The sequence below is a fragment of the Lynx rufus genome, unplaced genomic scaffold (genome assembly GCF_022079265.1).
Source record: "Lynx rufus isolate CCGP_SWC_20201006 ecotype Redwood Valley unplaced genomic scaffold, mLynRuf1.p SCAF_1, whole genome shotgun sequence".
Taxonomy (NCBI): domain Eukaryota; kingdom Metazoa; phylum Chordata; class Mammalia; order Carnivora; family Felidae; genus Lynx; species Lynx rufus.
In genome coordinates this window covers 200,376,681-200,400,083 of record NW_025814823.1, presented here as the reverse complement: position 1 = coordinate 200,400,083, position 23,403 = coordinate 200,376,681, and the positions used below count along the sequence as shown (strand labels likewise).

Genomic DNA, 23,403 nt, shown 5'->3' with positions numbered 1-23,403 from the left:
AATAGTTTTCACCAAATTTGGAATGGTTCCAAACATTATTTCCACAAATATGCTTTTTGGGCCCTTTTCTCTCTCTTCTCTAGGGTTTTCATCATGCATATATGTTGGTACACTTGATGGTGTCCCACAGGTCTCTGAACCTCTTATTTATCTTTCTCAAAGAATTTGCTGTTTTTTGAAATTTAGCTATCTTTCTCAACTTAAAAAAAAATTCTTGCAACTCTTTGTTTAATTTCAGAATTTTGAAAAAGTTGATTTTGACCATTTTTGCCAATGTTCTCATGACTTATATGGGGGAGTGGATATTTGGAGGTGGAGTACTTCATAATTCCACAAATGTTTCTCCTATTGACAATGATGTTGTGTTCATAGGTAGTCACATGTGGATTGACTCAGGCCATCTCCAGACGAGCACAATAGCTGGCTATGGTTGGTGGTCCTGGTATGGATGATATATTCTGCTTACTCAACAGCAACTAGGTCCATGGATAATAGAGAGGCACTGAATAGGCTCCTGCGCAGCTGCTAAAGTGCTGCTTTAAATATGGATTGGGCCATGTCTGAATGCTTTCCACCCTTATCTTTTTAGTAGCTCTAAGTCCAGTTTCTCCATCTCAGGATCCACCAGTTTCTCTCCATTCTTATATCCTGTATGACTCTTTTTGCACCCATGGAATTCAACAACTTTCTATAGTTCCTGTGAAAATGAAAACTCATTCTTTTGGTCATATATTCTTCCATTTTTCTTTTCTTCTCAGCAGGAATTAAATTAAATTAAAAAAAATAGTCTCAGGGGATGGGGGTAGAGGAGAGGGAAACACTGAATTATATCTTTATATATTGAGATCTTGAGAGAGAAATGTATTCTCATAAAAATAGTTTTCCTTTTTTATATTTCTTATTTTTGTGACTGAAATTCTTCCCTGCAATATAAATATATAATTGTTTAATTATTATCATTTTTATTAACCTTACTGATACACTAATATTCCAATTACTTGTCCCATTACTTTTTTAAGTTTATTTATTTGAGAGAGAGCAGGGGTGGGGCAGAGAAGGAGAGAAAGAGAGAATCCCAAGAGGCTCCATGGTGTCAGTACAGAGCCTGATGTGGGACTTGATCCCATGAACTGTGAGATGATGACCTGAGCTGAAATCAAGACTCAGAGCCACTCAGATGCTCCATCCTATTACTTTGTATGGCTCAGATAAATAGGAGGTACTTTAAACTCTTCTCTTGTTTCCCTTATAGCACTTCTGAGCCCACATAAAAGAAAAACTCAAGCAGATATTTATGGTATTTATGGTCTTTGTTTTTGAGTTTTCTGAGACTTCTGGTTCAAACCTTGTTCCACAATGCTTCCATCTTCATTGCCTGCTCACACTTAGCTTTTCATTCTTGCTTTACCCTGGCAGCTTTAGTGGGCTTTTGACTACCAGTCTCTGGCTCTATCTTCTTGGCTGCCTACATTTTCCTTTCCTGGAGAGGAATCACCTAATTATGGCTCGCTTTCATGACAAGCCCCAGGATCTCCTTTTTCAATGCAGGGCCTTTAATACTTTTTTTTTCTCTAAGTTTTTTTTCATCTATTTTAAGAGAGATAGAGACAGTGTGGGGTGGGGGGTGGGGGCAGAGAGAGAGGAAGAGAGAGAGAGAATCCCAAGCAGGCTCCACACTACCAGCACAGAGCCCAGTGCAAAGGCTCAAACCCACAAAGCCTCGAGATCATGACCTAAGCCAAAACCAAGAGTTGAACACTTAACCAACTGAGTCATCCAAGTGCCCAGTGCAGGGCCTTTAAAATCAGTCCTCAACCCACAGAACAAAGACTTGGATGATTATGAGTTCATGGTTGCCTTCACCCCAACTTTGGGACCAAAAAGCTTAAAATGTCCAATATTGGCAGTGTATCTTTAATGTTTACATATCTACTCTATGGTGTCCATTTGGAGTATCTAAAAGTTCTTCAGGCATCATGATAGTGGTTTCACTTTCATCTTCTTCAAATTTTAGAAGGAGCACCAAAGATTATTCTTCCAAACTATTTTTAGTCTTTGGTCAGAGACAAATGTCAAAACTTCCACCTTTGTTTTAGTAGTACATATGATCGTATTTATTGATAATAAATAATGATAAATTTCCTTAAAGAAGGCACTGCATAAAATTCAGGGAATAGAAATTTCACAGTATGCCTTATGGCTTTGATATATTTCATTTCCTGCACTATAAAAACTAGAGTAAATTATGCCACTTCAGAAAACATATGAGAGGAAAAAGTTAAAACAGAGTAAAAAACATGGTTGAATGTGTCACTCAGAACTATGAAAATATTCTATGCTTATAAGAAGTCCAAACACCTTGGCATCCTTCTAAGATCCTTTCATATCTGGTCACAACTTCACTTGCCTTTCCTAAATTTTATTCCATTCTACTCATCCATTTCATGCTGCCTCTGCCTAGAACGCCCATTATCCTTTTTCTCCACCTGTGAAACCCCCTCCCCATTTCCTGCAAGGCCACATTTCAGGACCACCATCTCTATGAAACCCTGTCTTTTTCTTCCTGTTGACTTTATGCTCTATTCAAGGCCTCAACGGACACAATTAGGAAGATCATTCTATGCATATCTCTGGGTATCTTGTGAATATTCTTGAGGATTGGACCAAGCATTTCAACATCTCTGAATCCTGAGAGGCCTAGAAGACTTCCTACTGCACAGAAGTCATACCATAATGTTTGAATGTTTGAATGAATGAATTACATGGGGCAGAAGCTGCAGGCAATAAAAATGAGTGATTGACTCTCTTGGTATAGACTATAGTCTAGTAGAGCAGATGAAAAATAGCCACATGATTTAAAAAACAAGCTATTTAAGTGTTATTATTTCAGAGCCAAATAATGGACTCCTTTTCTCTTGATGTATTTATTTTTTATTAGATACATCTCTTGATGTGTTTATTTTTTATTAGAGTATTTTCTCATGTGTATATTTAGTGACCCAGTCATATTACAAGAAATATCAATCTACTTGGTTTTGACTACTAACTAATATTCTATTTGTTTCAGTTCTGAGATTTTTAGAGCCCACCTACCTGATTTAACTCTTTAGATATTGGTGCAGGGAAAGTAATTAAATCAACCAAATAATCCCAGAATTGCCTAATAGCTTAAAAAGTAATTAACTCACATTGCAAATTAAGAAATCCAGCTATGCAGCTAAAATATTACTGTTCATCAGTGATGGTTATTTTGAGTCAGAGTGCCATGAATTAAATATTCTTGCCAGGGCTCCACCCTGACACCCCCTCCCCCAGGGCAGCCATCGTATGTCACTCACGTTGAAGTCTGCCAATAAGTTTTAGGGAAATTTCCTACAGTGTTAAGAACTGCCCTTCACCAGGATTCTAAAGTCCTTTTTTTTTTTTTCCTAAGTACCAGTTGCCCAAATGTCTTTGGACCAAGTTTCTGGCATAGACTTGTTCAGGAAATAGGGTGGGAGGAACACCTATTTTATATTTTAAGTGAAAAAACATTCACACTAGAACATTATGCAATAACCAAAAAAAAAAAGAAAAAGTTTGGTTGGTGGTGAAGTTTAAGCTCCCCATCATTGTGACTTTGTTTTGGTCACAGAAGAAGCAATCATGGGTTCTCAAGTTGAAGTAACAACAACTAATATGGTAATTTCACTGGACTGTTTAATTTAACAGGCTTAAGATGAAATATGGCAATGTTATAATTGAGACCAAAACTGCTTGTTTTCTGTCCCTAGTTACAAGTGAAAGAAATTAATGGACAGCAGATTTTCAGTAGAAAAACAAGTGTTCTACCGATTTTTGCCTCTGCAGAACGTAGTGCTGGAGTCCAGTACACAACAGGAACTTAAAACTTACTCAACTAAATAAACTAAGCTTCCCATGTGAGCTAGCATCACTGTCTTGGAAAGCAACTCCCTGAATACATACACAGTAAAATTTTTAAAGTCTGAATCTTTATGAAATCTTTGTAAAAACAGAAGCAGCTCTAGACAATACCACCTACCCTTAACACCTCTGAGGTGGAAAGGAGGGAAGAAAGTACAATTTGATGCTACTCTAAAATGTATGTATGTATGTATGTATGTATGTATGTATGTATGTATGTATTTTTAAATGTTTGTTTATTTTTGAGAGGGAGAGAAAGCCCGTGAGCAGGGAAGGGGCAGAGAGAGAGGGGACAGAGGATCTGAAAAGGGCTCTGCACTGACAGCAGAGAGCATGATGCGGGGTTTGAACTCAGGAACTGTGAGATCATGACCCGAGCCATAGTCGGAAGCTTAACCAACTGAGCCATCCAGGTGCCCCAATGCTAAAATGTATTTTAAACCTCATATTTAACTTTTTAAAAATGTAATTTTATATTTTTCTTATAAAAATCTGTTATTTTAACATAAAACAACTTAAAAAGTATTTATGATTGAATAAAAATTGACACTGCTCTTCTATCTGGGTGGGAGTACCTTATTTATCCTGTGGCTTTGAGAACCCATGATCTAACTACCAAAGAACACTGACCCAAATCAGAATCAGAACTCTAGACCCTCTCCTATTTCCAACTCCTTAGTGAAATATTCTTTTCTTGTTTTAAAAAATCCCCTTGACACGTAGCTAATTTGGAAAGCACATCCTTGTTAATATCATAATGGGCTTTAATTTCTTAATGTATACCCATTTTATAGGGATATGTTCAAGATAATTCCCTAATACAAAGTATTTCGGGTAAACATTCCAGAAATAATGATAAGAGTTGATAGAGATGATTTTGGCCAAACACTAACCTTCCCTTTTGATGCCTAGCAAATGGTATCACTTCCTTAGGGCCAGTCCCACACAGGCCCTGCCCTATGTTCCCATTGTCTAATTCTAATTCTCCTACAACTGGGAAGAAAAAGAATGATTCATTTCTATTTACTGTAATCCAGGCATTTTTGCTAAATGTTTCATGGGCTCATCTCATATAATCCTCATAACATTCTTCAGAGAAAAGCAGTATTTTATCCCCATTTTATGTTTGAGAAAACTGAGGCTCACAGAAACTACATAACTTTTCCTAGATCACACAGCTACCACATGGTGGTTCTTGGGCATGAATCTAGGGAGTTTAACTCAAGAACCTACTTACTCCAGTAATTATACTTAATATATTAGATTACCTCTAAGGAGAATACTTTTGTATGAAGTATAAGTTTTTCTTTTTGAGATACTAACCAGTAATCCCAATTACTTTGCTTCATTTCATAGACTCTATGTTCTAAATTCTTAATCAGTTCAGTCTCTAACCTCTCAGGGTACTTCTAATTTTCACCCATATTTCCAAATTGTCACAGGGATCTAATCATATTAGATCTCATTTAAAATAGAAGAGTATATTGTACAAAGTCTAGAGCTTAGCATTTGCTGTCAAGTGACCCCATGTAATGACTAGTTTGTGACCCTAGTTTTTATCTTCTCTAAGCCTCAGTTTACTCAATAACATGTCTTCCTGTCAGGATAAAATTAGTTAAGAAAATAGCTTGCCTGAAATTGATTTGTGTTAAGATTTATTGAAGTTCAGAAAATGAGCACTGAATCTAAATTTAATTCTCCAGCAATAACTACTTTCTCAGTCTCTATATTTGCATTGATGTGAAATGAGGAAGATTAATAAATATTGTCATAAGATTCCTAACACATATGGGAGTAAACTAACCACAGCACTGGTAGTGCTGATTATCACCATTAGTTTGTAAGTCTTAGAGAAGATTTTCAAAAATTTAAATTCAAGGGGTGCCTGGGTGGTTCAATCAGTTAAGCATCTGACTCTTAGTTTTGGTTTAGGTCATGATCTCATGGTTTTGTGAGTTCAAGCCCGCATGGGGCTATGTGCAGACAGTGCAGAACCTGCTTGGGATTCTCTCTATCCCTCTCTCTCTGCCCCTCCCCCACTCATGCTGCCTCTGTCTCTCTCAAAAATAAATAAACTTTATAAAAAAATTTTTATTTCAAAGTATTTGTTAACCCCCTAAGAAAGTTAAAGTTCCCAGTAATTATAGCCTTGATCATACAAGCATGTTTTAACCCTACTTTATTTCAATAAGATAGAATTTTATAATTTCTCTTTTTATTTCTTTCTAATTCAATAATATTATAATTTTCAGGGTGCCTGGTAGCTCAGTCGGATAGGTGTGTGACTTTGGCTCAGGTCATGATCTCAGGGTTCCTGGGTTCGAGCCCTGCATCCAGCTCTGTGCTGACAGCTCAGAGACTGGAGCCTGCTTCGGATTCTGTGTTCCTCTCTCTCTGCCCCTCCCCTACCTGTGCTCTCTCTCTCTCTCTGTCTCTTTCAAAAATGAATAAAAAATTCATTTAAAAATAATATTGTAATTTTCTAGAGCTCCAAATGTGTATATGTCTATACACACATATATATGTGTGTATATACATATGTTTACATATATATACACACACTATTGTTTATGAAAACAGAACAATTTGAAGAGATATTTTGGGGAAAGTATGTATCATGATTTTTAAATGTCTAAACATTAATCACTTATCAGTTTTTTATCGGTTAATCAGTTAAGCAGTATTTACTGATTATTGTGCAAATCCTCACGGGCCATACTGAGGCAGAAGACATAACTAAGACTATAGACAGGGAGATGAAATGTAGAAATTACTTGGCAAGGCTTTCCCAGGAAAAGGAGGCAGGTTGATGATACCAGTTAATGAAGATAGGCTGGAAAGCCCAACTGGGATACAAGAACACTGAATATAGGCAATGGAGCCTCAGTAATGTCTGATGAGTTTGAACTGTGATCCAACATGAGGTTTTCTCCAGAGACTTATTTGTGCAATAAATACATATTTTGAAAATAGGACTAAGAAATGAAAATATGAAAGTTGGAAACAGGGAAAAGCAGTATTTTTAACATATTCAACTAGGTAATCATTTCATATAAATAAATTAGAGAAAAATTCCTTAGCTGATGGGTCATGTTACTGACATTTGATGGCTTTCATCATCTCAGGGCTGACCATCTTTTTGATCTTCATTAAATTTCTTTATTGTCTTTTCCAACTGTTAGTCCCTGTCATCCTGTTTGGTGGCACTCTATCCAATCATCCCTGTGGCTTCTCCCTTCCCTTCTCTCGGGTTACCTATACTGTCACCTGTATTGTGTCCTAGGCAGAGTCTTCCTTTGGGTGGCACTCTAGTCCTGCCTAGCCCTAGTCCTGCTAGAGAGAGATACTCAATTGGTAGCGGCTTTGAATTGAATGGAATGGAATAGAATGGATTCCAGGCACCAGGTGTAAACACAAATCCACTCATCCACTCCTTCCCTTTCTTTGAAATTCTCAAAACCATTAAGACAGGGCTGCTTTAAAAAAAAAAAAAAAGCAAGTGAAGCTAACATGTGGATGTGGCTCTTAACAGGGAGGCTGTACAACTCACAGGATAAGCAAGGGAATCATTGCAAATTCTTAAGTGCTTTTTCTGGCCTGGGTCTCCCAGGGTGGGGTAACATTCTCCAGCGTTTTGACCCGTCAACTTAACTTCCCAATTTTTAGTTCCCTGGAGTAATGGGAGGGGGAGAGGATGGAGTACCATGAACATGATTTAATGCACTCCTAGTTATAAAAGTCTTCAGCAAGAAGAAATAAAACAGTCCCCAGGTTCTTTATTAGATTCAGTTCCCAGTGTACAAACATTCTCATTCAACTTAAACAAAATAGCCCACACACATACCGTTTCTGAAGAGACTGTCTTCCTCCCTTCTTTAACCTCCCTCTTCCCTCTTGTATTTCTGTTTCTTTTCTTTTTTCTCCCATTCTTGTTTCCTTTTCCTTTTCTCCAACTTATCAGTCTTCCCAAAGAAAAGTTTATCTGCAACCACCGTTTAACCACGATCAAACGAAGCAAACCCTCCATAAGGGAAAGCAAAACCCTTTCAGTGGGGGCGTGCGGGAGTAGACGCCCCCTCCCCTCCCACATCCACACGCTTAGTGCCAGACCACAGCACGGCGAAGTTCAAGTGTCCGCAGGAAGCGAGGTGGGGAGACCAGACCTGCTCACTCTCAGCGACCGTCGAATTCCTTCTGCGCAATCGGGCCCCAGGGAAGCAGCCTCCCCTTAAGGGCCGAGAAGCCCGGGCACGTTGAAAGCACTCTCCCGGAGCAGACCCAGGGGAGAAGTTAGGGGTGTGAAGGCGGGGCCATTGCACTGGCGACACCCTCCGAAGGTCCAGCCCTCGCCCGCCTTCCTGCCACCGTAGGGAGTTAGCCGGAGGGCGGCATCACCCTCTCAATGAAAGGCAGATATCCCTTTAAGGTTTGCTTTGTAGCTGGTGGACTTTAGCCTAAACACGAACCCGCGAAGCTGGCTTTATTTGTCCATGTCTCGGACAGAGCCTGGGAGACTGCCAGTGGGATTTCAGAAACCGAGCACGCGAAGGGGCGGGCGATGGGGCAGTAAGTCTGGGATATGAGGAGCGTGGAGAGGACTCAGAGGCATTCGTCCAAAACACAGGAAATTCACTCTTCGGCTTCTGCGCGCCGCGACTGGCCGGGGCCGGACGCAGACCTGCGGCGGTAGAGTGGCCCTGAGCGCGCGGCTCCGTTCCCAGTCCCGCCGAGTCCTGCCCGCCGATCCAGCGCGTCCCCGGGCTCTGAGGGCTCTCGGGCCATGGCCCCCCGACGCCAAGCCAGCCCAGGGCTGGCTGTCGCCCGCTGCTGGCTCCTCACCGGTGAGCGACCCTGCTTGTCTCTGGGCATCTGCGCGCGGGGCTCCGGGCTTGTTGTGGTTGTTGGGTAGAGGGAGACGGAGAGCTCTGGCCCAGAGGGGTGGATGGAGCGCTGGTCCAGTTTGGGGCGCTCAGGTAGTCTGGGCAGGTCTGAGTACAGAAAGGAGTTTCTGCGTTTCGTTTTCGTTACTCGTTTTGATGTGTTTCAAAACCTTCCCCCTCGGTGGTAGCAGGGAGACAGCGCTGAAAACTTGACAAGGTAGATGCGACTCTACAGACTTGTTTTGACAGTTTACACTGTATTTTAGGACTTTACTGAATGGCCTTTCCCCTCCTAACCCCCCTCCTCGGGAGGGAAGAAACTAGAGGGCGCCTGATTTATATGCAAAGTTCCTACCCTCAGGTTACTCAAGGGTGGGCATTTTTGCATTTTGTCGCTGTCAAGGATGAGGAGGAACTTTTTGAAATGGAGAAAGGGATAGAGAGCCTTTACTCTGTAACTGTCACAGAGCAGACCATTTTTTAATGCAAAGTATAGTATTGTTACGTGTGTATAAAAGGTATTTTTCATGAGGACTTAAAAAAAACACTGGAAATACAAAGTTATATCCAATTCAGAAAAATGTTGAATCATATCATTCCTAAGATTTTCCAAATGATTAACCCACAGTCAGATCTTTTTTACCAGTTACTGACTGAGGGGAGAAGTTGTGGTGAAAATTGGAAAGAAAGTGACCTGATTAATGGTTTGGTTAATGGTTGGGTTTAGCATATCATCAATATTCAGTGTTCAGTGTCTTTTTTGCTGGCATGCTTCTGAGTACTAGTTAATTCAGCATTTTGCCATTAAAAACGGGAATTACCTGGCCGGTTTACCCTGATTTGGATGTTCAAGCCTGGTTACCTCTTATGAAGATCTCTGAGAAATGGATTATTAGTAAGCAAAACGTTTTACATAGTGAGGTGGTATTAAGAGAGTTAATTATGAGCTACTGACTTTTCATCCAAACATTTTCTACTACTCAGGAAGTGTCCAGTAATCCAAACAGTAGAGACTTCTGAACAGCTTTACAGCCAGTGAATGGTTTAACTTACCAGCTACTGTCACTGCCCTTTACACTTATTTGACCTATGTGATGTCTCTCCAGCTCAAACTTTTTAGAGGTTGTTTGCCTTTTGTTGTTGTGCAAAATCTGAAGTTGTCTGACTATTCAAGTTGTACCTTTTTCAACTTACCAAAAAGGCAGTCAGTAGTGCAGAAAGGATCAAATGAAGTTTGCGCATCCCCCCTCCGCCAAAAAAAAAAAAAAAAAAGAATGAGGGCCCTGGGTGGCTCAGTAGGTTAAGCAGCTGACTCTTGATTTCAACTCAGGTCATGATCCATGATCTCACTGTTTGTGAGTTTCAGCCCTGTTCTCAGCCTCTGCACCTGGAGCCTGCTTGGGATTTTCTTTCTCCCTCGCTCTCTCTGCCCCTCCCCTGCTCACATCTTCTCTCTCTCTCTCTCTCCCTCTCTCTCTCTCTCTCTCTCTCTCAAAATAAATAAACTTTAAAATGAAACTTTAAAAAAATAGAGGTCAAAAAGTTATGATTTCGTATACTGAAGATCTTTTAGGTTTAACTGCTCTATTTACCCATGCCTAAAACAGTCACAAGTTGCATGCTGTGGGTTTTCTGCAATTGTTGGTAAGGCATATTAAGGCAGAAAGGGACTTAAAGAAGAATAACATATAGATATTTCTAAATTTTTTTTTAAAGTTTATTTATTTTTGACAGAGAGAGAGAGACAGAGCATGAGCGGGGGAGGGGCAGAGAGAGAGGGAGACACAGAATCCAAAGCAGGCTCTGGGCTCTGAGCTGTCAGCACAGAGCCCGACGTGGGGCTTGAACTCACAGACCAGAACGCAAGATCATGACCTGAGCCGAAGTCGGACGCTTAAGTGACTGAGCCACCCAGGCGCCCTTAGGTATTTCTAAATTATAATACTTAAGTCCTTTTTTGTGTATGTGTATATGTGCATGTACCTAAAATTCAATCATATTTAAATTAGAATTTATTGTGTCAGAATCAGTCAGTTCCTCATATGTGCTATAATATGCCCATTTTACAAGGATCTGAAATTTGACTTCTTCCTCTCCTTTGCTGGTCTTCCAGTGAGTCATCATAGTGTCAGCTTTCCTGGAAACTTCTCGTCAGTTCAGAGTCCACACCTAACCTGGGGTCTCATCACCATCCCTACCAGTGCACACTCCTGTAGAGTGCTCTTGCTGCCAATCTGAACCCAACCTCTAATCTATCTTCCTAATAAGTAATTTTCATTATATCTTAGTCTTTAGTAAAACAAACAAACAAGAATACTTTGATGGTTCTTTATTGTCTTCAGATAAAATCCAGAATTCTCAACTGACCATTCAGGGTCTGCTCTAATCCAGCACCCTCTCTCTCCTACTACACCCATATTGGTTTCCTGTTTCTGTTGTAACAAATTGCCACAGATTAATTGGTTTAAAATAAGACAAATTTACTATCTTACAGTTCTGTAAGAAGTATCTCTAGGCTAAAATCAAGGTGCAGACAGAGCTACATGTCTTCTGGAGGCTATCAGGGAAAATCCATTTCCTTGCCTTTTCCAGCTTCTAGAGGCCACCTGCATTCCTTAGCTTGTGGGTCCATCCTACATCTTCAAAGCCAGCAGTATAGCATCTTCAAATTTTTCTCTCTGACTGCTTCATCATCCATTTCTTTCTCTGACTCTGACCCTGTTGAGTCTTTCTTATAAAGATCCTTCTAATTACATTGGACCCACTTACATAATGCAGGATAATCTCCGTCTTGAGATCCTTAATTTAATCACACATGGCAAGTCCTTTGTGCCATATAAGGTAACATTCACAGGTTCTAGGGATTAGGACATGACATCTTTGGGAGACCATTATTCTGCCTACCAAAACCCCAAAATGTACACTTCCCATGATAGCCAATCACGTTTCCTTACTTTCTCCATAATCCTCACGCTCATTTTGATACTGTGGATATGATCTTGTTTTATGCATGTGGAAGAGAACTCCACCTTTCCCTCCACTACCCCCTGTTGAGCCTGTGCTCAGCTTAGATCTCTGATCTTGAATCTCATGCTGTGAAATAATATGCCAGGTAGGCTACCTAAATGTGGGTTTGGGGGTCCTGGGGTGGCTTAGTGGGTTAAGCTTCCAACTTCAGCCTAAGTCATGATATCAAGGTTCAGGACTCTGCTGACAGCTCAGAGCCTGGAGCCTCCTTCTGATTCTGTGTCTCCCTCTGTCTCTGCTCCTTCCCCACTCATGCTCTGTCTCTCAAAAGTAAATAAGCATTAAAAAAATTTATAAATGTAGGCTTATATCACCACAACAAACCACCACCATCCCAATAAACTTCCCGTTGGATTAAGAAGTGTCTTGTATTAGCTTTTAACGATATTTTAAAATGATTTGTCAACAGATTATTATCTTATGTATGTCAAAGTCCCAGCAAAAACTAGTGACACATATAAAGGATTTAACTGAAGAAAGTTTAATAAAGGGACTGTTTACAGAGGCATTTAAAGGAACTGACAAAAGATGGTGGAGTACCTAAGGACAAACAATAATGAGAAGAAAGCATCTGAAGTAACAGTGGGAAGAAAAGCCATTACTAATCCTAGGCATGAAAAGGGAGCATTGTCAGGTTGACTGTGAACTCTAGCTATGGGAGAGGGACTGTTGGACAGGAGCTGGGGCATAGGAAGAGGAATGCAGCTAGAGCCCAAACTGAAGCCCCACCAGGAGGGAGCAGGGGAAATGAATACCCCTTCTTTTCCTCCCACCCTCTCATTTCTTGCCCAACCTCTCATTGGCCATATCCAAATGGCAGAATTAAACCTCCAGGGGAAAAAGATCAAGACATACAATAACAGAGAAAAACTGGCACAACTTAATGCTGAAAGGCACGTATTTATTGAGAACATATTCTGTGTGAGGCCTTGTGCCAAAAACGTTGCATATATTATTTCATTTTAATCTGAGAAACAGGAAAAAATTCAGAACTATTATCCATATATTGGAGATGAAGAAGCCAAAATGCTAAGAGATTAATTTGTGCAAAGTCACACAACTAGTAAAGGGCAAAGCCTGTGCTCAGCTTTGATCTCTGATCTCAGATCTCATGCTGTGAGATAATATGCCATACAGGCTATCTAAATGCAACTCCATTTCCCTCTTGCTCAACCCTCTAAATGTTAAATCCAAGCATACCTGTCTAAAAGACTTTCATAAGGGCCTAATCAATGATGCAAGTCTGTTATTTTCATGACTTTTAGGTATACAGTGAAATTAGATGATGTCTACCCTACATTAATCATAACCCAAATAAGACTACTATCTCTGGATATTAAGAATACATAGAATGATGCCTAATTGAGTTATATGTCTCTCCACCCTAGAAATATTTTACTTAGCCTAAAAGCAAGGTGTCTTCCTTTGTGACTTTCTTCAGTCAAGATTTCCTATTCAAAATGAAGTCCAGAGGCACCTGAGTGGCTCATTAGAAGTGTCTGACTCTTGATTTTGGCTAAGGTCATGATCTCGTGGTCAGTCGTAGAATCTAGCTCTGTGTCTAATCCTCTGCTTGGGATTCTCTCCCTCTTTCCCTTCCCACCCCTCCCCTCTCTAAAAAGAAAAAAATATATATGTGTGTGTATGAAAGCCAGTGAGGTGACGGCTGAACATGGAAATCACTTACTCATAACAAAGAAATGACCTCCAGTGGCACACAGTGGACTGTCAGGAATTACTGAACATGGGGAAACTCTTTAGTCATTATGATATCAGTAAAGGCAGCAATACATTCATAAGATTTTTGTTCGTTTGTTTAATACATAGGCACTGAGGGTAGGAGTGAAATATATATATATTTCGCGTTTCACCAGTTTGCCTATTTGTCGTCCCTGCTGTCATGATGCTCTTTTGATGCATCAACTTGGGCACAGCTGATAACTATTGATTTTACTTCCTCAGATGGATGCTCCTCTGCATATGTGCCTCCAACCTCAAACCCCAACAACTTCTCATTAGATTTAGAACTTGCTAAATTTTCATATTCTCCTTAAAATACTTCATAAAATAGCTCATGTTTAAAACATATTCAGAAAATTAGGGATCAAAGTGCTATTCTTTACCTACACAATCCTTCTGTTGTATGAAACACAAAATAGTGTATCTGAATTCATGTTATAAAATTGAGATGAAAGATATTTGGAATTGTTGCCACAATGCTCAAATCAGAATATACTGCCTATCCAGAGTGCTCTGTGACTGGAGAATTGTATTCACTCTCAAAGCAAGTACAGAAGAGTATCAAGAGATGTAAATGAGCTGAATATATTCCTGTCAAGATTATTGAGTCTCTTTTAGCTCTTCCGTTGTGCCAGCTCCTCTGAAGTCTCCAGGCCTTTGCATAAGCAGTTACTCACACTGCTTGCTAACCTCAAGTCCCCACATGAATGTCATTGCCAAGAAACCCACTGGAGTATATAGGTCGCCCTCTACCAGAAACATATAAGCCCCTGGTGCTTCTATAACATACCACATGATAGGGTAATTAAATATCTGACTGTCTGTCTTCCCAGCTTGCTATATGCTCTATGAGGGTAGACTCTTCATTATCCTTAGCATCTAAAATAATAGGCACTTGAAATCTGTTATTGAATAGACTATAGACAAAGCCATAAAATACTTAAAAGATCAGATTGTCTCTTTTTGATGCATATGTCCTTACCTGGAATATATATATCTACCCACATTTATATCTAACTGAATAAAAGACACCATCAATTGAATGATGCACCATTATTTTATGCACTACTGAGAAATAAAAGTGCTGCCATTCCAATTATAATCATTAGATTGTTAGATGCCTACTAGTTTCAGAGATGTTGAAAAGTGGGAAAATGTGCATCCGAAAATCACAAAAATAACAAACAGTAAATCTACATGGTAATTTTCTATCACATTTCGTTGTATTTTTAAAAACTGTATCATAAAATTTCAAACATACTCCTGGATACAAATGACACTCCTTCTGGATACAAAGATATGAACATTGTCCCTCTTCTTAGTTCTTTTCTATCTGATGCAAGGGATAATTGCTCCTCTGGCATCAGTAGCCTCACCAGATCCTAAGAACTGAGCTTCCTCTGAATACTCTCCCTCAGGAGAAAGGTGACAATAAAGTAAACATTGATCCAGCTGCATACAATCAATGACTAGTTTTGGCAAACCCTAAATTTTTGTCATATTGGTGGTTAGCACTAGGGCTAACACAGATATGAAGGGACTTGATTTTTATCTAATGCCTTCTGTAATTGAAAAGGAAGATTAAAAAGTCAAGTAAGTCTTAAAAGGAGATTAAAATACATGCACTGGTTGGTGTTAAGAATTTACTTTATGTGCAAAAACATTAATATTGTTTTATCCAAACAGATCTCTATAAATACAACAAATGAGAAATCTAATTTGAAAAATCATTGTAATTCAAATATTAAAAGGGGTGACAACATATGCTTTTTGCATGAATTATATGGGATCTGCTATAATAAATGCAAATTCTTAAATTTGAATAGGATATCTAACTCACATTAGAACATCAAATGATTAAGATTAATCTGACTTACCGAATAGCTCAGTCGGTAAGCATCTGACTTCAGCTCAGGTCATGTTCTTACAGTTTGTGAGTTTGAGCCCCACATAGGGCTCTGTGCTGACAGCTCAGAGCCTGGAGCCTGCTTTGGATTCTGTCTCCCTCTCTCTCTGCCCCTCCCCCGCTTGCACTCTGTCTCTCTCTGTCTCTCTCTCAAAAATGAAATAAACATTTAAAAAATTTTTAAATAAAAAAGATTAATGAACCACATATTTTATTATAAATCCTATACTCCTAATACAAATTACAATGTACTTTTTTTTTAATATTTATTTATTTTTGAGAGAGAGAGAGAGACAGCATGAGCAGGGGAGGCGCAGAGAGACAGGGAGACACAGAATCTGAAGCAGGCTCCAGTTTGAACTGTCAGCACAGAGCCCAGCACGGGGGACTTGAACTCATGAACCGTGAGATCATGACCTGAGCCAAAGTCAGACATTCAACCAACTGAGCCACACAGACACCCCCTACTGTGTACTTTCAAAATCATTTTGTTAGGTATAATTTTAGTTTGCCAAATACTAAAGTTTGAAAACACATGGATACTGACCAGTCTTTAAAATTGTACATTTTATTGTTATATTTTTCGTAAAATGATCTTGTATAGGTATACGTACAAACAGAAACACACCCCTCATGGAGGCTTTTGTTGATAAGATTTTTGCTTATCTGGTAGGAGGTTTTATATTATTTTGTGACAACTGCAAGTAACTGCTTTTAATCACAGGAACTTTAGACAGTAACTGAGTAAAAGTTCCTTCAAAACAAACAGACAAACAAACAAACCGAAAACTTTCCCTTTTCCCCTTTTGCCTGAATTAGCTGAATACTTCCCCCAGTTGTCCTCTTAGCTTTGCTTGTGGAGGTCACATGGGCATCTCTGTACAATCCCAGGTTAGCACATTCTCCTTACGTAAATGATTGCATTTATTATTAGATATTCATAATCAGAGCTCTGGTTTACTCTTCAAAGATCATTTTCTAAACATGCATAATAAAACTGTTATTACATATTATTTACATTTTAAGATCTTTTCCTCAGTATGATGTGTTTAAAATAATCATTTTCTTACCGAAGCATGGGTATCTCAAAAATCGAAATAGGTTTTTAGAAACTTACCTTAAGAATAATCTTCTCTTTAAAATTATAGTGACATTATAAAACAGAATGTTTGCATAATTTTAAGACACCAAAGATAGACAAGTTAAAAACTCTGTATTAAAGGAGAACTAACGATCACATATTCTTTCATATAATAACTATGATTATGTAACAGTTGCTGTGCTGAGTTTCAGGAACACAGGCAAATAAAAGGTAGTCTCTGTCCTTAAAGAAGTTCACACTCTGAAAAAGGCAATAGACAAGCAAGGAAGCAATGACGGGAAGAGCCTCCATGGTGCTGTAAGCAGAGGAAGGAAAAAAATTAGTAGGTATTGCAGGGAAGTTAAGTCTTGGGATGCCTGGTGGCTTAGTCTTGGTGAAGTGTCCAACTTTGGCTCAGGTCATGATCTCATGGCTTGTGAGTTGGAGCCCCTCATTGAGTTTACTGCTGTAAGCTCGAACCAAGAGTGGAGCCTGCTTCAGGTTCTGTGTCTCTCTCTCTCTCTGCCTTCCCTCGCCACCACCCCCACTTCTCTTTCTCTCTCTCTCTTAAAAATAAACATTAAAAAAAAGAAAAAAGTTAAGTCTTGCAAACAAAAAAATACAAGAAACAAGAACAATTTTACAGCCCCTATACTGTGCTAAGCCCAGGGTATCCAAATAAGAAATCCATCCTCAGGAGCCCATTAGCCCTGCAGCTGACATACAAACCATTTCTAGCATTCTAACATACTATTATAATGGGAAGAAGGACTGTAATCCAATTCACCAATGAAGTGCATGAACTCATGCAGTAGACTGACCTAAGGTTTCCCTGCAGAAGGGATACTAGTATAAATAATGGTACCCAACAGATTATTCATCAGTCAGCTTTACTGAACCAGTTATTTTTCCAAGACTGAGTATGATCATGTTAAAGTGAGCCCTTGATCCTTGCTATGTCTGATCCAGATTTCTAGCTTCAGGTCAGGCATTCTTGGAGATTTACCATATATCTCACATGTTTATACAACTCTACAGTTAACAAGTTTCATAATCTCATTAGAATCTTATAAGGGTTATCAAATAAGAGAGGCAGGACCAATAATCTTACTTAACAATTTAGACTGAAAAGTTCAGGTTTGTAAGTTAGGGGCCTTATCTAAAGTTGTTATAACCTACTAGAAAGATCATGACTCCTGTCTGCCAACTCTTGGTGTGCAAGGATTAAACTTGGTATCGATCTTTTACCACTACAGCGGGCCTTAGAAAGAATCAAATTCAAAAGGTACTATGCAAAAATGAATATTAATGTGATAGAGTGAGATTATGAGTACTGTTTCAGTTTTTTAAACACTTTTGTAGCATAATCTTTACAATTAAGACAATTTTAATTATTGAATTCAATGCCCTCAATTCTTAAGAAAAAGAAACTTGAGTTTCTAAGACACTGAGGGCTGCCAAAAGTTAAGAGTAAAAACAATTGACAGGGTAAGAATTACAATCCAGGATGTTTGACTTCTAGCCCAGTTCTCTTTCTGAGACACTGGAATTACATCAAAAACAACAAATTGAAAACTTTTTTTTTATTCTAGAGAGAGTAATATAAATAGAAAAAATAGATATAAAGTTGCTGATATAAAGGTTTCTATTTTCAAAAAGCCAATAAATATAAAATTAGAATTTAAAGTAACAAAGGTAAATGTTTTTTTCTCATGATTTTGCATATTTTGGTAAAAAAATGAAAATACCATATACTGCTATATATTACTTAACTGCTGTAACTACAACAGCTTTAAAATAAGAGGAATTACTTTTTATATACCATTATTAGGTTAAGTGAACTATCGTTAATTACAATATCATGCCTGAAGAACTGTCTGTGATAATGTTCATATAGCTGCCACACTTCACATCTGATACACTCAGGTTATTATCCATGTATAAGTGCCTACTATGTGCCAAGGACTTTTCAAGGGTCAGTGGAGGAGTAAAAGGATTAATCTACTCAGAGTTCAACAAGAAAGAAAAGATAGGTATTCCAATTACCATATACATGGTTTCAGGGACGCCTGGGTGACTCAGTCGGTTGAGCGTCCGACTTCAGCTCTGGTCATGATGTCTCAGTTCAAGGGTTCAAGACCCACTTCAGCCTCTGTGCAGACAGCCCAGAGCCTGGAGCCTGCTTTGGATTCTGTATTTCCCTCTCTGCCCCTCCCCCACTTACACTCAGTCTCTCTCTTAAAGATAAATAAACATTTAAAAAATATTAAAAATATTTACATATGCAGGTTTTCAAATGTGAGGAAACATTTAAGCTGGGCTTAAAAAAGAAGTAGTATTTATGGAGGAAGGACTGAGAAGCAGTGACATTTTAAATAGAGAACATCATGAGTTAAGGGCAACAAAGTAGACAGTTCCCAGGATGTATGGGGAACAAAAATTACTCCTGTGGTGGAATATAGGGTGCTGGAGGGGGCAAGTGGAAAATAAAGCTTGTAAAGCCAAATCATGGAGGCCCTGAACATCACAGAATTGGATTTTAATTAGTAGGGAATGAGAATTCTAAATAATTCAAAATAAAAATGTAATGATTAATCTGGAAATACTAAGTTACAACACAAAGCCTGAGAGAAAACATCTGATCATTCAAAAGTAAGCTCCAGTTACTAAAAAATAATTCTATTTCAGATCAAATAGTAATTCTATGAAAAATTTTGTAGTATGTTCACTGAAGCAAGTTTATGTTTAAAAAGACACCCCAAAGCAGTTTGCCTCATAATTTAAATAAACTCTTTAAAATAACCACAGAATTAGCAGTCAGTGTGGGTTTCCTACAGTTTTTAAATGTAGAAATATATGCGTATTTTCCTTAAGTAGAACACTGGATTTTTCTCAAGGATTATAATGGTGACCTAGGCTGGGCAGAAGGAAAAGTATGTTGAGCAGAAGAATATAATTTTTTTTTTTTTTTTTTTTTTAGTAATAGAAGCAAGGAAGGGACTGATGCCTTTCAAATCCTCTCAGTTGTTTCCTAAGCTGTGGGTCTTTAACTGGTAAAGGTGACAATTAAGGGGAAGTGGCAGTGGATGACAGCACATAACTTATGGTTGCAGAGATTTCAAGCATCCATAATATATACAATCTTGTACCACTGAACAGAGGAGAGGATGGAGAGTTAAGCATGTCTGAATTTAAAAGCTGGTTATGTGATCTTGAATACATTTCTTTATGTCTCTGTAATTCATTTTCTTAATCTACAAAATGAGGATAACAAATATTTATAGATGAAGATTAGAAGAGTATATAGGAAAGTACCTGGTGAATATTCAATAAATGATAGCTCTTCATTAAAAACTTAACATTTATTAAGGTCCTACGGTATGCCTGCCACTGTGATTCTGTGGTTTTTAATCTTTGGCAGACTTTAGAGAGAGGTAAATTGTACTTAGAAAGGTGATCAAGGAGCAATTCAAAGTATTTATCTCTCTCCTAGTTAGGAAATCTCCGTTGGAGAGAGGCAAGCCATCTTTACACTTTAGTGTCATCAGTTCCTTACTCAAAAGTCACTGGGTTTACTTGGAAGTGGAAGAAGGAAGTCTGAGTTAGAAACTGTGAGGGCACTCACCATGACAGGAAGGTGTGAAAGGAAGAGGGAAAGGAGGTTAAGAACAGAGAGGAAGAGGAGAGGCCACAAAAACAATGACTCTAATTTGTACTAGAGCTGTAGAGGGGAATTTTGTGTCCCCTTAGAATCTCTGAGGAAGATAATTGAGATGTGAAATTCAAGACTTGTGCCAGAGTCAGATTCCTCTCTTTCATCCTGGTCTCACCAGTTCAAGCTTCCCTTTCAGTACCATACACAAGTTAAGAAAGAGAATGGGAAGATACATGGTAGGACTCCTCTGCTCTCCACCCCATCTTAACCCTCAAGAAAATCTCATGGGCTTTTTCTATTTACTGATCTTGTTAAGAAGCAGTCCCCAATTCTCAACACCCCCACACCATAAAAATGCTGTGTGACTTAAGGATCTTCTTTAAAATAAATTCCATAGCCTTTCGGTCGTGTTGGTCCTACTACATCAGATTTTCCCCACTTCCCATATTCTCAGCTTTGGCAGTGATGATCCCGCCCTAAGCTTTTGCGACCCAATCCCTAACCTAAACATTTCACGGGCTATTGAGCTGCAGAAAGCGGAGACTGCCAATTTTGGAATCTGGGATTCCCAGGACATCGGGACAAGCAACTGAGAGGTCCACCCAGGGGTAAATTCCACGGATGGTTTCTTCTCTGTGTGGGGTCAGTGCTTCAACATCTGGGTTAGTCAGATCGTGCAGACACGGTAACTAAGCGCAGAAAACAGCTGGGCACGTTGCTCTGAGCCCACACCCACCGTGACCAGTCGTTCTTAGAAACCGCTTCTGGAAATACCAGCTCCAAAAGGCGTGCAGCGCTTGAGTGCGGATAAGGCAGGTGCAAAGCCGAGCACATTTTAGGACTGTGGGGCCAAGTCTGCACTTTTGAGAGTTCCTTTTACTTTTAGTTAAGTTTTAACACTGGATTTACCCGGGGAAGAGAAGGTGTTCAGTGGCAGTTGCACGCAGCTGAAAAAAATAATTTGAACTACATATTCCTCAGATTCTGCACAAACAGTTGTGGAAGACAAAACTTAGGAGGTCCAAGTTCAGCATTAAACGACCTGCCACCAAAGATTCCAACCACGTTCCTCCGTCGGTTTAGTCCTCGGACGCGCTTCACGCTTAGTGCGCCTGCGCCCGCGCGAACTGTGATTTCCCCACCCCCACCCCGCCTCCTCTTTGGGGACGTAAAACGTGCGCCGGGAGGCGGGACGCGGGCTACGCATGCGCGCTCATTGCATCAGCTGCTGGGTCCGTGCTGGCGGCTGGAACCGAGAAGACTGCGTTTGCTGCGGTGTCTCTCGCGCGGGTGTGGTGCCGTGCGCCCGGAAACTAAGAAAAGAAGGGCTAGAGTAAGTGTTCCCCTCGGCCGCTCGAGTCGGCGCTATAGTATTTTCTTCCCGTCAGGCCAGTGGCTATAGGGACCAGACCCCGCCCCCTTCCCGGCCTAGACTCCCTTTCCCTCCCTGCCCCTTTCCCACCGGCTACCCCCTCATTTCCTCTTGTTCTGCCTGCGAATCCCCGCCAAAGTCATGAAGCTCGTGAGGAAGGACATTGAGAAAGACAATGCGGGCCAGGTGACCCTGGTCCCCGAAGAACCTGAGGACATGTGGCACACCTACAATCTAGTGCAGGTGGGCGACAGCTTGCGTGCCTCCACCATCCGCAAGGTACAGACTGAGTCCTCCACGGGCAGCGTAGGAAGCAACCGGGTCCGCACTACTCTCACTCTCTGCGTGGAGGCCATCGATTTTGACTCTCAAGCCTGCCAGCTGCGGGTTAAGGGGACCAACATCCAAGAGAATGAGTATGTCAAGATGGGGGCTTACCACACCATCGAGCTGGAGCCCAACCGCCAGTTCACGCTGGCCAAGAAACAGTGGGACAGTGTGGTTCTGGAGCGCATCGAGCAGGCCTGTGACCCAGCCTGGAGCGCAGATGTGGCGGCTGTGGTCATGCAGGAAGGCCTCGCCCATATCTGCTTAGTCACTCCCAGCATGACCCTCACTCGGGCCAAGGTGGAGGTGAACATCCCTAGGAAACGGAAAGGCAACTGTTCCCAGCATGACCGGGCCTTGGAGCGATTCTACGAACAGGTGGTCCAGGGTATCCAGCGCCACATAAACTTTGATGTTGTGAAGTGCATCCTGGTGGCCAGCCCAGGATTCGTGAGGGAGCAGTTCTGCGACTACATGTTTCAACAAGCAGTGAAGACCGACAACAAAGTGCTCCTGGAAAACCGGTCCAAATTCCTTCAGGTAAAACAGTCTTATCCAAGGGTAATTAAGAATGGGCAGAGGGATTTGTATAAACTACTCTTAGGTTTTAGGACTGGGAAAAGTACAAGAGGAGAAAGTGTTTACTGGACTGTGATTGTAAGCGAGCTAATGAAATGAAAAAGAGAATTGTTAAATAGGGTATTTACATAGTAAACTTTGTTTTAAGTTCTCAAACTTAATAAAGTTTTATTAGTGCTTTTGGCTTTAGGTCATTGCAGGCTGATGAATGGGTACTCTAAGATTGTTTTGCCTAACTTTCATAATTGTGATTCCAGGTACATGCCTCCTCTGGACACAAGTACTCCCTGAAAGAGGCCCTTTGTGACCCTTCTGTAGCTAGCCGCCTTTCAGACACTAAAGCCGCTGGGGAAGTAAAGGCTTTGGATGACTTCTATAAAATGTTACAACATGAACCTGACCGAGCTTTTTATGGACTCAAGCAGGTAGAGAAGGCCAATGAGGCTATGGCAATCGACACATTGCTCATCAGTGATGAGCTTTTCAGGCACCAGGATGTAGCCACACGGAGCCGATATGTGAAGCTGGTGGACAGTGTGAAAGAGAATGCGGGCACTGTTAGGATATTCTCTAGTCTTCATGTATCTGGAGAACAGCTCAGTCAGTTGACTGGAGTGGCTGCCATTCTCCGCTTCCCTGTCCCTGAACTCTCTGACCAAGAGGATGATTCCAGTTCTGAGGAAGATTAATGATTGGAACGTCTAACTTAGACAATCTGTGTCTCCATTGTTACATTTCCTTAGCATCCTGGCAGAAAGCTGCAAGGCACTTTGTGATTCTTACAGGAATTTCTCATGTCTTTGGTCACACTAGGTATTGTGTGATTGGCAGGACATGTATTCAAACCAAACAATAAATTAAAAGGAAATAATCTCCACGTACTACCATCTTTATTAAATAGGATAATTTATA

At 40.1% G+C, this 23,403-nt stretch overlaps 1 protein-coding gene across 1 annotated transcript; it reads left to right on the top strand.

Annotated features, from left to right (window-relative positions):
• The first annotated feature begins 8,265 nt into the window (after positions 1 to 8,265).
• Positions 8,266 to 23,359, top strand: PELO (pelota mRNA surveillance and ribosome rescue factor). The gene is made up of 3 exons (XM_047092762.1): positions 8,266 to 8,765; positions 21,195 to 22,452; positions 22,749 to 23,359. Exons 2-3 carry the CDS (start codon positions 21,727 to 21,729, stop codon positions 23,178 to 23,180), a joined length of 1,158 nt encoding a protein of 385 aa, XP_046948718.1. The 5' UTR covers positions 8,266 to 8,765; positions 21,195 to 21,726; the 3' UTR covers positions 23,181 to 23,359.
• The last annotated feature ends 44 nt before the right edge of the window (positions 23,360 to 23,403 follow it).